The following is a 14,773-nucleotide window of genomic DNA, read 5'->3' on the forward strand; positions in this document are numbered from 1 at the left end:
GGGGTGTATGTTGGGGACAATGTAGAAAGACCTTTCCTCTGTATCTAACCCTATCCTGGGAGTGTTTGATGGGATGGTGTAGAGCAAACTGTATTCAGTATCTAACCCTGTGCTGTCCCTGTCCTGGGAGTGTTTGATGGGGACAGTGTAGAAAGGGCTTTACTCTGTATCTAACCCTGTGCTGTCCCTGTCCTGGAAGTGTTTGATGGGGACAGTGTAGAAAGGGCTTTACTCTGTATCTAACCCTGTGCTGTCCCTGTCCTGGAAGTGTTTGATGGGATGGTGTAGAGCAAACTTTACTTTGTATCTAACCCTGTGCTGTCCCTGACCTGGAAGTGTTTGTTGGGGACAGTGTAGAGGGAGCGTTATTCTGTATGTAACCTCCTGCTATCCCTGTCCTGGGAGTGTTTGATGGGAGGATGGTGTGGCGAGAGCTTTATTCTGTATCTAACCTCAGATTCCTGAAACTGGGCCTCCTTGCTCCCATTTTACATTCAGAAAGCTTCATAAGATCAGAGGCTGCTTTTATTGAGCCTATTCACTGAGTGTACAATGGAAACCATTTGGTGCAGTTTTTACCAGGCAGTTCAAGGAACAATTGTTAAAATGCATGTTCCCGTGTTCCTTGTGCTGAGAATGAGATTTCTAAAAACATTTTGTCTGTATCCCTCCCACCGTTTAGAGAAATTAATAATATTGGTTTTGATTACCTCAGCTGGAAGGTAAGACAGGAATGGAATATCCATTTTCTCACATTGAACTGTAAAGTCCAGGAAGATGGGTTTGCAGGAACGTTTTGGGTAATAAATGGTCGGTTCGTAGTTCTGTTAGAAAAGCAAAGCATTGTTTATCATCAAATTGTTTTCCAGAAGTGTTGTTCATTTTAAAATTCTCTCTATGGTCTCACTCCTCACCCTCTCTCTAACGTCTTCCAGCTTTCAATGTTCCAAGATATCTATTCTCCTCCACTCTGGCCTCTGGTTGTAAATCTATCATTAATCAAAGCTCTGTGTTGGCTGCCTAGGTCTCAAACTCTAGCATTCCCTCCTCTCTGACCCTCAACATCTTTCTACTTCTTTATGACCTTTTAAAACTTACCTCTGACCACATTTTTGGTCATCTAGAACATAGAAAATAGAAAGGTACAGCACAGTACAGGCCCTTCGGCCCACGATGTTGTGCCGTGGATTAATCCTAATCCAAAAATAAAATAACCTAACCTACATTCCCCTCAATTCACTGCAGTCCATGTGCATGACCAGCAGTTGCTTAAATGTCACTAATGACTCCGCTTCCACGACTACCACTGGCAAACTATTCCGTGCGCTCACAACTCTCTGGGTGAAGAACCTCCCTCTGACGTCTTCTCTATACCTTCCTCCTAACACCTTAAAACTATGACCCCTCGTGGCAGTCAATCCTGACCTGGGGAAAAGTCTCTGGCTATCAACTCTATCCATGCCTCTCATTACCTTGTACACCTATCTGTCCTAGATATCTCCTTGTGCAGCTCAGCATCAAAGTTTTGTCAGCTCCTGTGAAGCACCTCAGGATATTTTGCTCACCCAATGTGCTGTATAAATGTAAATTATTTCCGAATTATGAAACCTACAGCATAATGAGAGGCCAAGCATGGCATCATGTCCATAGCATCTGGAGTTTTGCGTTCTAATTCCAAAACCCTGCCTTTTTCCTGCAACCTTTCATTACTCATTTCATTCAAAATACTGACCCAATTCTCTTTTAAGGAAAGTGACAGTAACTGCTTCAATCGTATTTATTGTTTCCAGTATTAACACGTCTCTGCATGACAACGTATTCTTCAAATATTCTCTTTGTTCCTCAAGCTCAGAATCTTCCTGCTGTCCAGGATTAACTGACCACTGTCTGCTGAAAAGATGGTTCAGCTCTTGGCAGGAGAGCTTTCATCATGACTTGTCAGAGTGTTAGTCAGCTTTATGGTTCCCTCAGGAGCTCAGTGTAAATTTACTGCAATGATACTAGACACCAAGTGTTCAGTTTACTAGGAGGGGATACACAAATTGGAATTGTTTTCTCTGCATTTTAGCTGGCTAACAGATAAAAGATTTCACAATGATCTGGGGGAACAGTTAATATAGGTCAGGAGAAACTATTTTTGCTGTCAGGGAGTCAAGGGCTCGGGGGCAGAGTAAAAATTTGAGACAGAGCTTTTGAAAGCGAAATCAAGACGTTTATGCAAAGGTTAGTGCACGTTTGGAACTCTGTTCCACAAACAGCACTTGACAGTGGACCAATTGGAAATTCTGCGTCCGAGACAGATCCAGTCAACTAAATGAGGCGAAGATGGGTTAATGGAGTGAGATTGCATTGCATGTGCGGAGCAGGCCAGAGCAGAATGGCCTTCTCCTGTTCCATAACTTCACATTTCACCCTCTGAGGGAAGAGAGCAAAAATACAAAGAGCAAACACTCAAATTTCAGAATAAATTGCCAGGAAAGAACAGTGGGGCAAGAGACATTCAGAGAATTTCTGGAGCTGGCATGCAATGTGTGAAGTGTCAGTAGTGGCCAAGGATCAGAGACTTAGAACTGCAAAGGTTATTGAACAAGTAGGTGGAGTTCAGTTCTTTTGGTAAAAGACAGAATGACTTCTGATCCCTTTGCAATAAAACTTCTGTGCCTAAGCTTGAGCTATATATATTTTATTTATGATGGGTTGATAGATCTATATTTCACCTCAGGAAGGATTGCATACCTTGTTTGCTATGAAGTATGTGTGTATTATTAAAACATGTCCCGACAGCAGTTTTCAATTTCATATTTAACCCTGACCAATAACTATGTCCCCTTCCCCCACCCTCCTGTTCACCTGTTACAGTGAGTACTGAGCAAAAATTACCCCTGCTGTTTGTTTGATGGGCTGCATTTAGACTAACTGTAGAATATCGGACAACCACGCACAGCATTAAGGTCACAAACTTGATGGAGCTCAGTCTGGGCTCTCACAGTCAGGTAGGATGCTGTCTGCACAATTAAGACAGTTTGTGGCAAACAAACCTGCTGTAGAAGGATTCAAACAGCAGTTTTGCATATTCAGTGGAGCTCCCCAGTAGTCAGCAGTTCTGTTTCTGGGGTGAAAGGTTACACTATCAGATTCCACTCCAGGATCTGAGTGCAAAGATCCTGGCTGGCACGCCCACTGCAGGGTTGAGAGGGTGCTGCAGGTTAGCAGTGCCATCTTTTGTTTGTGATGTTAAAGAAGATCACAACCCTTCTGCAAAGAAGACGAAACAAAATCTTCTCTGATGTACCCTAGCCAAGACTTACCTCTCAATTAACCACTCTCTCGGTGAAGAAATTTCTCCTCATCTCAGTCCCACATGTATCTCTTGTATCCTTAGCCTATGACTCCTGATTCTGGAACTAGTTTAGTTTGGGACTATGCTTGGCACGAACTGGTCGGACCGAACGGTCTGTTTCCAAGCTGGATGCCTCTGTGTCTATGACTGTATAGACTCCCCTACCATGAGGAGCATCCTTCCTGCATCTAACAGTGTCTAGGCCTGTTAGAATTTTATAGATTTCTATGAGCTTCCCCTGATTCTTCTAAATTCCAGTGAATACAGTCCTATTGAATCTAGCCTGTCTTCATATGTCAGTCCTGCCATCCCAGGAATCAGACTGATAGATTCCATCCATAACAAAAACATCCTTTGTCAGATAAAGAGACAAATACTGCACACAATATCCAGGCATGGTCTCATCCAGGCCTTGTACAATTGCAGCAAGCTATTCCTGCTCCTGTACACAAACCCTCTCGTTCTGAAGACCAACATACTATTTGCCTTCCTGACCACCTGCCATACCTACATGCATCGACTTGCAAATCCTTCCAAGACACACCAATGACAGGAAGTAAGAGTAGGACAGATTCCTGGGTACCTGTGTGATGGAATGGAATTTGGAGCCTCTCCCATCGTTATCCAGACTATAACATGTAGGCGCGCTGAATCTCAGACTATCAGTGACCTCTAACACATCAAAATGACTTACCCTGAGCTTTAATTCATTTAAAGGCTCTAGTCATGAAACAATGTAATTTATTAAGATATACTAATTATTAAGATGTACTAGTTACTAAAAGGGCCGAACTATTAAACAGAAATTGCTGGAAATGCTCAGCAAGTCTGGTAGCATCTGTGGAGAGAAATCAAAGTTAATGTTTCGGGTCGAGTGACGCTTCTGTTCAGCGAAGGAGTAATAGATTCAGAGTCACAAAAGTCATACAGTCACAAAGTTACAGAGTCAAAGAGCATGGAGCATAGAACATACAACAGTACAGCACAGTACAGGCCCTTCAGCCCATGATGTTGTGCTGACTTATTATCCTACTAAGATCAATCTACCCTGCGTATCCTACATTTTACTCTCCTCCATGTGCCTATCCAAGAGTCTCTTAAAAGTCTGTAAAGTATCAGACTCCACTATCACTGCCAGCAGAACATTCCACACGCCCAGCACGCTGTGTGAAGAACCTACCTCTGACATCTCCCCTATACTTCCTCCAATCACCTTAAAAAATTCCCCCCTTATAATAGTCATTTCCACCCTGGGGAAAAGTCTCTGACTGTCCACTCTATCTATGTCTGTCATCATCTTAAAAACCTCTATCAAGTCACCTCTCATCCTTCTTCCAATGAAAAAAGCCCTAGCTCCCTCAACCTTTCCTCATCAGACCTGCTCTCCAGTCTGGGCAGCATCCTGATAAATCTCCTCTGCACCCTCTCTAAAGCTCCCACATCTTTCCTGTAATGAGGTGACCTGAACTGAGACATGCAACATGGAAACAGACCCTCCAGTCCAACTTGTCCATGCCAACCAGACACCCCAATCCGACCTAGTCCCATTTTCCATCATTTGGCCGATATACCACTAACCCGTTCCTTTTCACCTACCCATGCCTTCTGAAAGTTGAAATTGTATCAGCCTCCACCACTTCCACTGGCAGCTCCCTTCATACATGCACCACCCTCTGCATGAAGAAATTACCCCTCAAGTCCTTTTTAAATCTTCCCCCTCTTACTTAACCTATGCCCCTGTAGTTTTGGACTCCCCTACCCTGGGGAAAAGACCATGGCTCTTCACCCTATCCATGACCGTCATGATTTTATAACATTCTATATGGTCACCTCTCAGCCTCTGACACTCCAGGGATAAAAGCTCCAGCTTATTCAGCATCTCCATATAACTCAAACCCTCCAGCGTCCTTGTAAATCTTTTCCAAACGCTTTCAAGTTTCACAACATCTTTCCAATAGTTTGTGGTTGTCTTCGGAAGAGGTTATCTGATTAATCCCATTCCCTACCTCCTTCCCCAGTATCCTATAAATAATACCCTTCTGTATTTCTGTTCAATCATCCGTGGTAGTCAAGTGGGAACTGCAGTGGTTTATTGTGAAAGAGCAGAAAAGTGGACGTGAAGAATGTTGGATCAGCTATGGTGCTGTTGAATGGCACAGCAGGCTTGAAGGGCTGAATGGCCTACTCCTGTTCCCATTCATTATGGCTTAGGGAGAAGAAACAACCACCACCTCGCCAAGGGGCAATTCAGAATTGGGGATGAGGCAAAAAATGTAACATCGGCTAGCATTATCTACATCCTGGGAAGAAATTAAAACAAGATTTGTATTCGTGACAACCGCTGAGAGATTGAATCTATCCTGCTGTTGCAAATCAGTGCCAGCAAGATCACAGAATGAAGCTGAAGGTAGAATTATCTAGTTTGTTGGTTCGGTTTCTTCACAAGGAACTGAGGAACAGAAGTCTCAGGTGTTTTTCAGAATCCTGACTCAGGCAGGGGCTAACATCTGCTGTTTCACAGAAGGTGGAGACAGGCTGGTATCTGTGAATCTTCTCTCTCCTGAGAATCTGACAGGCATCAGCAATAAATTATTTAAACTGCTCCACCACAGAGAAGGATCCAAGTTGAAAATCCTAGCTCAGCACTGCTAATGAGCAACGTCGCATCAAACACATCCAGAGAAATTTCACATGTATATGGATGACCCTGAGAGTCTGGCCTTGGGCTGCCATTTTGCTTTGCCACAGGAACTCCTCAGAACTTGCTGTCAAATGATCCCTGCGTTGTCCACCATCAACAAGGTACAAGTCAGGAGTGTGGTGGAATACTCCCCACTTGCCTGGATAGGTGAAGCTCCAACAGCACAGAAGGAGCTTCACACCATCCAGCACAAAGCAGCCTGCTTGATTAGCACCAAATCTGAAACAACTCCAAAGAGGCTGGTATCCTGTCACTAAGTCACCCTTTATTTACTTATGCACAGTGCTTTACTATAGTACTGCTTCATACAGAGTCAGGCACCTCAGTGTCAGTATCCCTGACACTCACCTTTTTTAAATGTCAGCCAGGACTCCCTGATTGGACCGAGTTAACAGCCCCAATCAGGGCACTCCATCTCCTATGAGGTCCACCTGGCTGACCACATTACAATCGCTGCAACATCCACAAACATCGACTCCCTCCATCACCGATGCTCAGTAGCAGCAGTGTGTACAAACTACAAGACGCACTGCAGAAATTCACCAAAGATCCTTAAAACAGCACCGACCACTTCCATCTAGCAGGTGTATGGGAATACCACCACATGCAAGATCCCGTCCAAGCCACTCACCACCCTGACTTGGAAATACATCACTGTTCCTTCAGTGTCACTGGGTCAAAGTCCAGGAATTTCCTCCCTAAGAGCATTATGGGTTTACCTACTTCAACATGGACTGCATTGGCTCAAGAAGGCAGCTCACCACCACCTTCTCAAGGGGCAACCAGGGAATGGCAATAAATGCTTGCCCCATAAATGACCCCCACATCCCGTGAATGAAAGAAAAAAAGTCAAACAAGCTTCTGTCTTTACTATTTGATGTAGCAAGATGCTTTCATGTTTCAAAATCATAGTGGACCTCATTGTCTGACATAGATTTATTTGATCCGGAATCAACTGGAATCAATGGGGACCCACTTTCCTGTTGGCCTTTTCTAGAGACTCCAGCCTATCACCATATTCCTCAAGTGATCTACTTTATGTGATGGTGATGATGCCAGATTCAACATACACAGGGGAGTGAGATACCATGAGGCTATTACAAAGGTATTTCATTGGATGTGAAGCTCCTTGGCAATCCTGAGGTTGCGAAAAGTGCTATATAAATCCAAATCCTTTCTTATTGTAGTACAGGTCTTTGTAATGTAAAATATAGAAGATCAAAATGAAAAAACACCAGGCATGATTGTCAATATGACGCCTGTCTTCCATTTATTGGGACAGGGTGAGTTATGTTGCAAATGTTACCAAGGGCAACAGCATCGTCACTAGCGGTTTCAGCAATGGCACATTGGGTGGGCCCTTCACTTCCAAGTGACAGTTCTCAGGCTTGTAGTCCCACTGCCAAGACTTAGAGTTCTGGAGTTATAGAGCGGTACAGCACAGGAACAGTCCCTTTGGTCTGAAGCAACCGTGTCAACCAGGTAAACACAATCAAAGTGATTTCCAAAATGAAAGTGTCACAATGTATCAAGAATACTTCATTAGCTGTAAAGCTCTTTGGGATTTCCTGGGGATATGAAAGGTGCTACAGAGGTGGAGAGTACCACCATGTACAGATTCCCCTCCAAGCCACTCGCCATTCTGACTTGGAAATATATCAATGTTCCTTCAGTGTCACTGGATCAAAATCCTGGAATTGCCTCCCTAAAGCGCATTATGGATGTCTATACAACTCCAGGACTGCAGGAGCTCAAGAAGGCAACTCACCACGTCATTTAATAATGGGCAAGAAATGGTGAGTTAGTCAGCAATGCCCAAGTCCCATGGATTATAACAAGTGTTTGATTCTATTTTGACAATTATTTATGAATCAGTTAGAAACAAGTTTACTTCCATCTGCAAATCTGCCCTTCTCAGAATGAAAGTGTCAGTATCACTCAGTGAAGCCTCCCCAATAACTGATGGCACAGATGTAGACCCTGCACCTTCCCAGATACCTACAAATGTACGAAGGTGTCTCGCGCATGCCAGACCAATAGCTCCATTCTGCTCCTGGCCACAGATCACCAATATCGTTGGCTGTTTCTTTGACAGTGAGCTCCGCGGAAAAGCCTGAGGAGGAAAGAGAAAGATCATCAGACCCTCTGCCAACTCTGCTCCCTAACCTTAGGGGAGGTAATGGCCTAGTGGTTTTACTACTGAAGCATTAACATAAGTAATGTTCGGGTTTGAATTCTGCCACAGCAGTTGGAAGAATTTGAATTCAATAAAAGTCTGGAATTGTGAGTCTAATGATGACCATGAATCCATTGTTGGAAATATGTTGGGAAAAACCCACCTGGTTCACTAATATCCTTTAGGAAAGGAAGCTAGCTTCCTTACCTGGTCTGGCTTACATGTGACTCCAGACCCACAGCAATATGATTGACTCAGATGGGCCTGGTTAATAATGTCCTCATCCATGAATGAATAAAAATCCTCCCAACTTGGTGTGCCAACTCTGTTTTCTGTTCATCACTCAAACAGAAAGAAAGACGTGGGTTTGTACAGTACCTCTAACAAGCTCGGAACACCCCAGAGTGCTTTATGGCCATAAGAGTGTAGGTTGCTACTGTTGTAACATAAGAAATTAATTTCAACACAATAAAATTCCAACCTTTGGACCAGGAAAGTGGGAAAGCAACTCTGCATTTCCTCACCAGTCTCATAGGACCCTGGTTTTAATAGCCCCATCCCACATCGATCCCTTGACACATCTATCCTTCCAACCAATCAGAAAGAGAATAGGTTGTTCATAAACTGCTTAATGATTAAACATAACTCTCAGTTATACAGGTTTAGTTTCTTTTGCTCCCTAAAACTGTATGAAAGCCTTCAAAGAAAATGGGGGAAATAAAAACAAACACAATATTTCTAGTACCTCTGCAGACCATTCTCCCAGGTCAATGCCTGGAAATTAATCTTCAATTTTTGAAGCGTTTATAATCCCTTGGTAAAAAAAACAACTTGTAGAAATGAGAGAAAGAGTGAAGGAGAGACACACTAATATGGACACACTAATGTAATTCCATATGGGTCTACAGCAAAACAGGGTAAGTGGTTGCCTGAATCCCAAGTGTAATCCCTGTGTGCAGACACCTGAGTCCTATTAAGCGAGGCTGATATTCCCAGTGCAGGCCTGAGGGGGTGCTGCTCTGTAGGAGGTACCATAGAACATTACAGCACAGTACAGGCCCTTCGGCCCTCGATGTTGTGCCGACCTGTCATACCGATCTCAAGCCCATCTAACCTACGCTATTCCATGTACATCCATATGCTTATCCAATGTCGACTTAAATGTACCTAAAGTTGGCGAATCTACTACCGTTGCAGGCAAAGCGTTCCATTCCCTTACTACTCTCTGAGTAAAGAAACTACCTCTGACATCTGTCCTATATCTTTCACCCCTCAATTTAAAGCTATGCTCCCTTGTACTCGCCGTCACCATCCTAGGAAAAAGGCTCTCCCTATCCACCCTATCAAACCCTCTGATTATTTTATATATTTCAATTAAGTCACCTCTCAGCCTTCTTCTCTCTAATGAAAACAGCCTCAAGTCCCTCAGCCTTTCCTCGTAAGACCTTCCCTCCAGACCAGGCAACATCCTAGTAAATCTCCTCTGCACCCTTTCCAAAGCTTCCACATCCTTTTCATAATGCGGTGACCAGAACTGTACGCAATACTCCAAGTGCGGCCGCACCAGAGTTTTGTACAGCTTCACCATAACGTCTTTGTTCCGGAACTCGATCCCTCTATTAATAAAAGCTAAAACACTGTATGCCTTCTTAACAGCCCAGTCAACCTCGGTGGCAACTTTCAAGGATCTGTGTACATGGACACCGAGATCTCTCTGCTCATCTACACTACTAAGAATCTTACCATTAGCCCTGTACTTTGCCTTCCGGTTACTCCTACCAAAGTGCATCACCTCACACTTGTCTGCATTAAACTCCATTTGCCACCTCTCAACCCAGCTCTGCAGCTTATCTATGTCTCTCTGCAACCTACAGCATCCTTCGTCACTATCCACAACTCCACCAACCTTAGTGTTGTCTGCAAATTTACTAACCCATCCTTCTACGCCCTCATCCAGGTCATTTATAAAAATGACAAACAGCAGTGGACCCAACACCGACCCTTGCGGTACACCACTAGTAACTGCTCTCCAGGATGAACATTTCCCATCAACTACCATCCTCTGTCTTCTTTCAGCAAGCCAATTTCCGATCCAAACTGCTATATCTCCCACAATTCCATTCCTCCGCATTTTGTACAGTAGCCTACTGTGGGGAACCTTATCGAACGCCTTGCTGAAATCCATATACACCACATCAACCGATTTGCTCTCATCTACCTGTGTGGTCACCTTCTCAAAGAACTCAATAAGGTTTGTGACGCACGACCTTCCCTTCACAAAACCGTGCTGACTATCCCTAATCAATTTATTCTTTTCTAGATGATTATAAATCCTATCCCTTATAACATTTTCCAACACTTTACCAACAACTGAGGTAAGGCTCACTGGTCTATAATTACCAGGGTTGTCTCTACTCCCCTTCTTGAACAGGGGAACCACATTTGCTATCCTCCAGTCATCTGGCACTATTCCTGTAGACAATGATGAGTTAAAGATCAATGCCAAAGGCTCGGCAATCTCCTCCCTGGCTTCCCAGAGGATCCGAGGATAAATCCCATCTGGCCCAGGGGACTTATCTATCTTCACCCTCTCAAGGATTTCTAATACCTCTTCCTTGTGAACCTCAATCCCACCTAGTCTAGTAGCCTGTATCTCAGTATTCTCCTCGACAACATTGTCGTTTTCTAGAGTGAATACTGTTGAAAAATACTCATTTAGTGCTTCCCCTATCTTATCTGACTCCACACACAACTTACCACTACTATCCTTGATTGGGCCTTATCTTACTTTCGTCATTCTTTTATTCCTTAAATACCTATAGAAAGCCTTAGGGTTTACCCTGATCCTATCTGCCAACAACTTCTCATGTCTCCTCCTGGCTCTTCTGAGCTCTCTCTTTAGGTCTTTCCTGGCTACCTCGTAGCCCTCAAGTGCCCTAACTGAGCCTTCACATCTCATCCTAACATAAGCCTTCTTCTTCCTCTTGACCAGAGATTCCACTTCCTTCATAAACCACGGCTCCCACACTCTACAGCTTCCTCCCTGCCTGACAGGTGCATACTTATCTAGGACACACAGGAGCTTTTCCTTGAATAAGCTCCACATTTCTAATGTGCCCATCCCCTGCAGTTTCCTTCCCCATCCTATGCTTCCTAAATCTTGCCTAATCTCATCGTAGTTGCCTTTCCCCCACCCATAACTCTTGCCCAGTGGTATACACCTATCCCTTTCCATCACTAAAGTAAACATAACAGAATTGTGATCACCAGTACCAAAGTGCTTGCCTACTTCCAAATCTAACACCTGGCCAGGCTCATTACCCAGTACCAAATCTAATGTGGCTTCGCCCCTTGTTGGCCTATCTACATACTGTGTCAGGAAGCCCTCCTGCACACACTGGACAAAAACTGACCCATCTATAGCACTCAAACTATAGTGTTCCCAGTCAATATTTGGAAAGTTGAAGTCCCCCATGACAACTACCCTGTCTCTCTCACTCCTATCGAGAATCATCTTTGCTATCCTTTCCTCTACATCTCTGGAACTATTTGGAGGCCTATAGAAAACTCCCAACAGGGTGACCCCTCCTTTCCTGTTTCTAACCTCAGCCCATACTACCTCAGTTGATGAGTCCCCAAACATCCTTTCTGCAACTGTAATACTGTCCTTGACCAACAATGCCACACCTCTGCCCCTTTTACCATCTTCTCTGTTCTTACTGAAACATCTAAATCCCGGAACCTGCAACAACCATTCCTGACCCTGCTGTATCCATGTCTCTGAAATGGCCACAACATCGAAGTCCAAGGTACTAACCCATGCTGCAAGTTCACCCACCTTATTCCAGGCGCTCCTGGCATTGAAGTAGACACACTTCAATCCAACTTCTTGCTTGCCGGTGCCATCTTGCTTCCCTGAAACTTTATTTCGGACCACCCTACTCTCAACCTTTTCTTTAGTTGAACTACAATTTTGGTGCCCATCCCCCTGCTGAATTAGTTTAAACCCACCCGAATAGCCTTAGCAAATTTCCCCCCCAGGATATCGGTACCCTTCTGGTTCAGGTGAAGACCATCTTGCTTGTAGAGGTCCCACCGACCCCAGAAAGAGCCCCAATTATCCAAGAATCCAAAACCCTCCCTCCTGCACCATCCGTGTAGCCACGTGTTCAACTCCTCTGTCTCCCTATTCCTCGCCTCACTAGCACGTGGCACGGGCAACAAACCAGAGACAACAACTCTGTTCATCCATCTTTCCACTGAGACAATAAACTGAGTCTCTGACTGCACACTTAGGTGGATTAAAGAGAACCCACGATGATGTTTCAAAAAGGAGTTGTTGCTGATGTCTTGAAAGTTCAGCTGTCAGCAACATTACTGAAACAGATTATTGTCATTATTCTGTTGGTTTGAGTGTGTGGTATGCCAATTGGCTGCTGTATTTCCTACATTACAACAGTGATTGCGTTTCAAAATGAGTTTCACTGGCTGTAAAGTGCTTCAGGATGCTCTAAGATTCATAAACACAAGTTCATTCATTGCAGATAAATCAAAGCATCATTTATTTGTAAGTTTCAAACTATAGTCTATGTTTGATAGCAAGCCTGCCCTGTTTAATAGCAGCAAACCCTTTGTGACACGAGAGTTTATCTCCTAGTTTTGTACTCCCAGTTAGGGGCTGACTTTGAAAGTTGTGAAGTGTATAGTTGGATCACGGCCTGTGATTTTCCACTTGTTAAATTAATGGACAGAAATTTCTGATCCATTTCCAGCAACTGCTGTTCACAAAGAGGTGAGGGGGCGAGGGTGTTCCACGCTGAGAGTCTGAGGCAGTTCCGACAATTGATAGCACACGCACATCTCTGTCGGTGCAAACTTTGTGCACATTCCCAATCAACAGAAAAATAAGGATTGATGTAATGTGTTCCTGGGCAATGCCCGCTGTGTGAAAATCCTAAAACTCTGATGTCTGACTGACTGAATGGAGGAACCCTGCTGTGTATAGCACTGTGCCAAGTCTGACTGCTGGTTTGTGCGGACTCTGTTAATCGCAACACGATGGCAGTGCTCAGCTCTACTCACCAGAAGAGGTAGAGGAGGATCCCAGGCAGCTTTGAAATGAGTGAGGTGAATGAGCACATTGAGGTGAAGAGGAAATAGAGAGAAATTAGCCCCGGAGCAACAGGAGAGCAATACAGGTTGTTCAGACCACGTGACTCTTGTAAGCCTGACGTCGCAATGCACCAGGTTATATTCCAACAAGTTTATTTGAAAAAAGATAATTAAAGTGTCATCAGGTAAGTACAAATAGTATAAGTAGAATATCAACAAGCTGAATAACAAGTCTGTGCAAACCTGCAACGGGATTTGGCAACTAACAGGTTAATGTAAGTAACAACATTTTTTATTCTACATTTTCAAACTAAGAATGGAAATATAACTTCAAAGTCGGCTATTAAAGAGTGCTATCACTTACCAGCAGCCAGACAGAAGAAAATGGAGTCCAGGTGAATATCAAAGTCATTCCCATTCATCATTCCCCTGACAGGGAGAGATCATCAGCTCCTCCTGTCCCCCCACAACCACCTGGTTTCCATTTCAGATATCAACCAAAATTGTACAACATCAATGTTTCAAATTTCTAAACCATCATTTCTGCCATCAAAACCAAATAACAAAACTAGACTCATCATTGCTCCTTAAACGAGATCACTTAATCATTGAAACCAAACTGGCAACAAGCTATAGTAATCAACTCTTCAGGATACTTGAAGATCCACTACTGGGTAAAGCTTCCTCATCTTCATTGGGCTTGTCAAAGCCGAAGATTGGAGAAATGAAGGGAAGATCGAAAGGAGTGAGGAGTCCACTGTGTTTTGAGTTCCAAGGAGACAGTGATCAGAGGAAATGCAATCAGTCCTGACTCCAACACAGTGAAGAGAGAGAGATTGTTTCAGGAGGGGACTCTGAAAAGAATGTGACAGAAGAGTTCAAAGGAGCAAACATAGAAGCAGTGAGCCAATGGGTCTGTTCTCATTGGAAAGAAGGAGGCTAAGAGGGGATTTAATAGAGATGTACAAGATGTTCAGAGGATTAGATAGGGCGGACAGTGAGAGTCTTTTTCTGAGGATGATGACTTCAGTTTGTACAAGGGGGCGCAGCTACAAATTGAGGGGTGATAGATTTAAGACAGATGTCAGAGGCAGGTTCTTTACTCAGAGAGTGGTAAGGGCATGGAACGCCCTGCCTGCCAATATAGTTAACTCAGCCACATTAGGGGCATTTAAATAGTCCTTGGATAAGCATATGGATGATGATGGGATAGTGTAGGGGAATGGCCTTAGATTAGTTCACAGGTCGGAGCAACATCGAGGGCCGAAAGGCCTGTTCTGCACTGTGTTGGTCTATGTTCTATGTTCTATGTTCCAAAGGCTGCGACAAAGGGAGAGGTGAAAAGGTGAAGATGCCAGAGTCATAGAAATGTAAGAAATCAGAACTGTAGGACTAGACCATTTATCTCCATCCCTTCCATTTCTTCAATTCAATACAGACCACC

General features: G+C 43.9%; 1 protein-coding gene across 2 annotated transcripts in view; it reads right to left on the reverse strand.

The window, feature by feature from the left end:
- The window catches only part of yjefn3 (YjeF N-terminal domain containing 3), a 132,425-nt gene that overhangs the window by 7,214 nt on the left and 110,438 nt on the right, over positions 1–14,773 (reverse strand). The window contains exons 3-4 of one of the 2 annotated variants that reach the window (XM_048559899.2): positions 8,044–8,154; positions 711–824 (exon numbers count right to left, since the gene is read on the reverse strand). In XM_048559899.2, coding sequence (XP_048415856.1) covers positions 711–824; positions 8,044–8,154 — 225 coding nt within the window. The remainder of the gene's footprint in view (positions 1–710; positions 825–8,043; positions 8,155–14,773) is intronic. The other variant, XM_048559900.2, reaches the window with a different exon arrangement.

Source organism: Stegostoma tigrinum, chromosome 30 (assembly GCF_030684315.1).
Source record: "Stegostoma tigrinum isolate sSteTig4 chromosome 30, sSteTig4.hap1, whole genome shotgun sequence".
Lineage (NCBI taxonomy): Eukaryota > Metazoa > Chordata > Chondrichthyes > Orectolobiformes > Stegostomatidae > Stegostoma > Stegostoma tigrinum.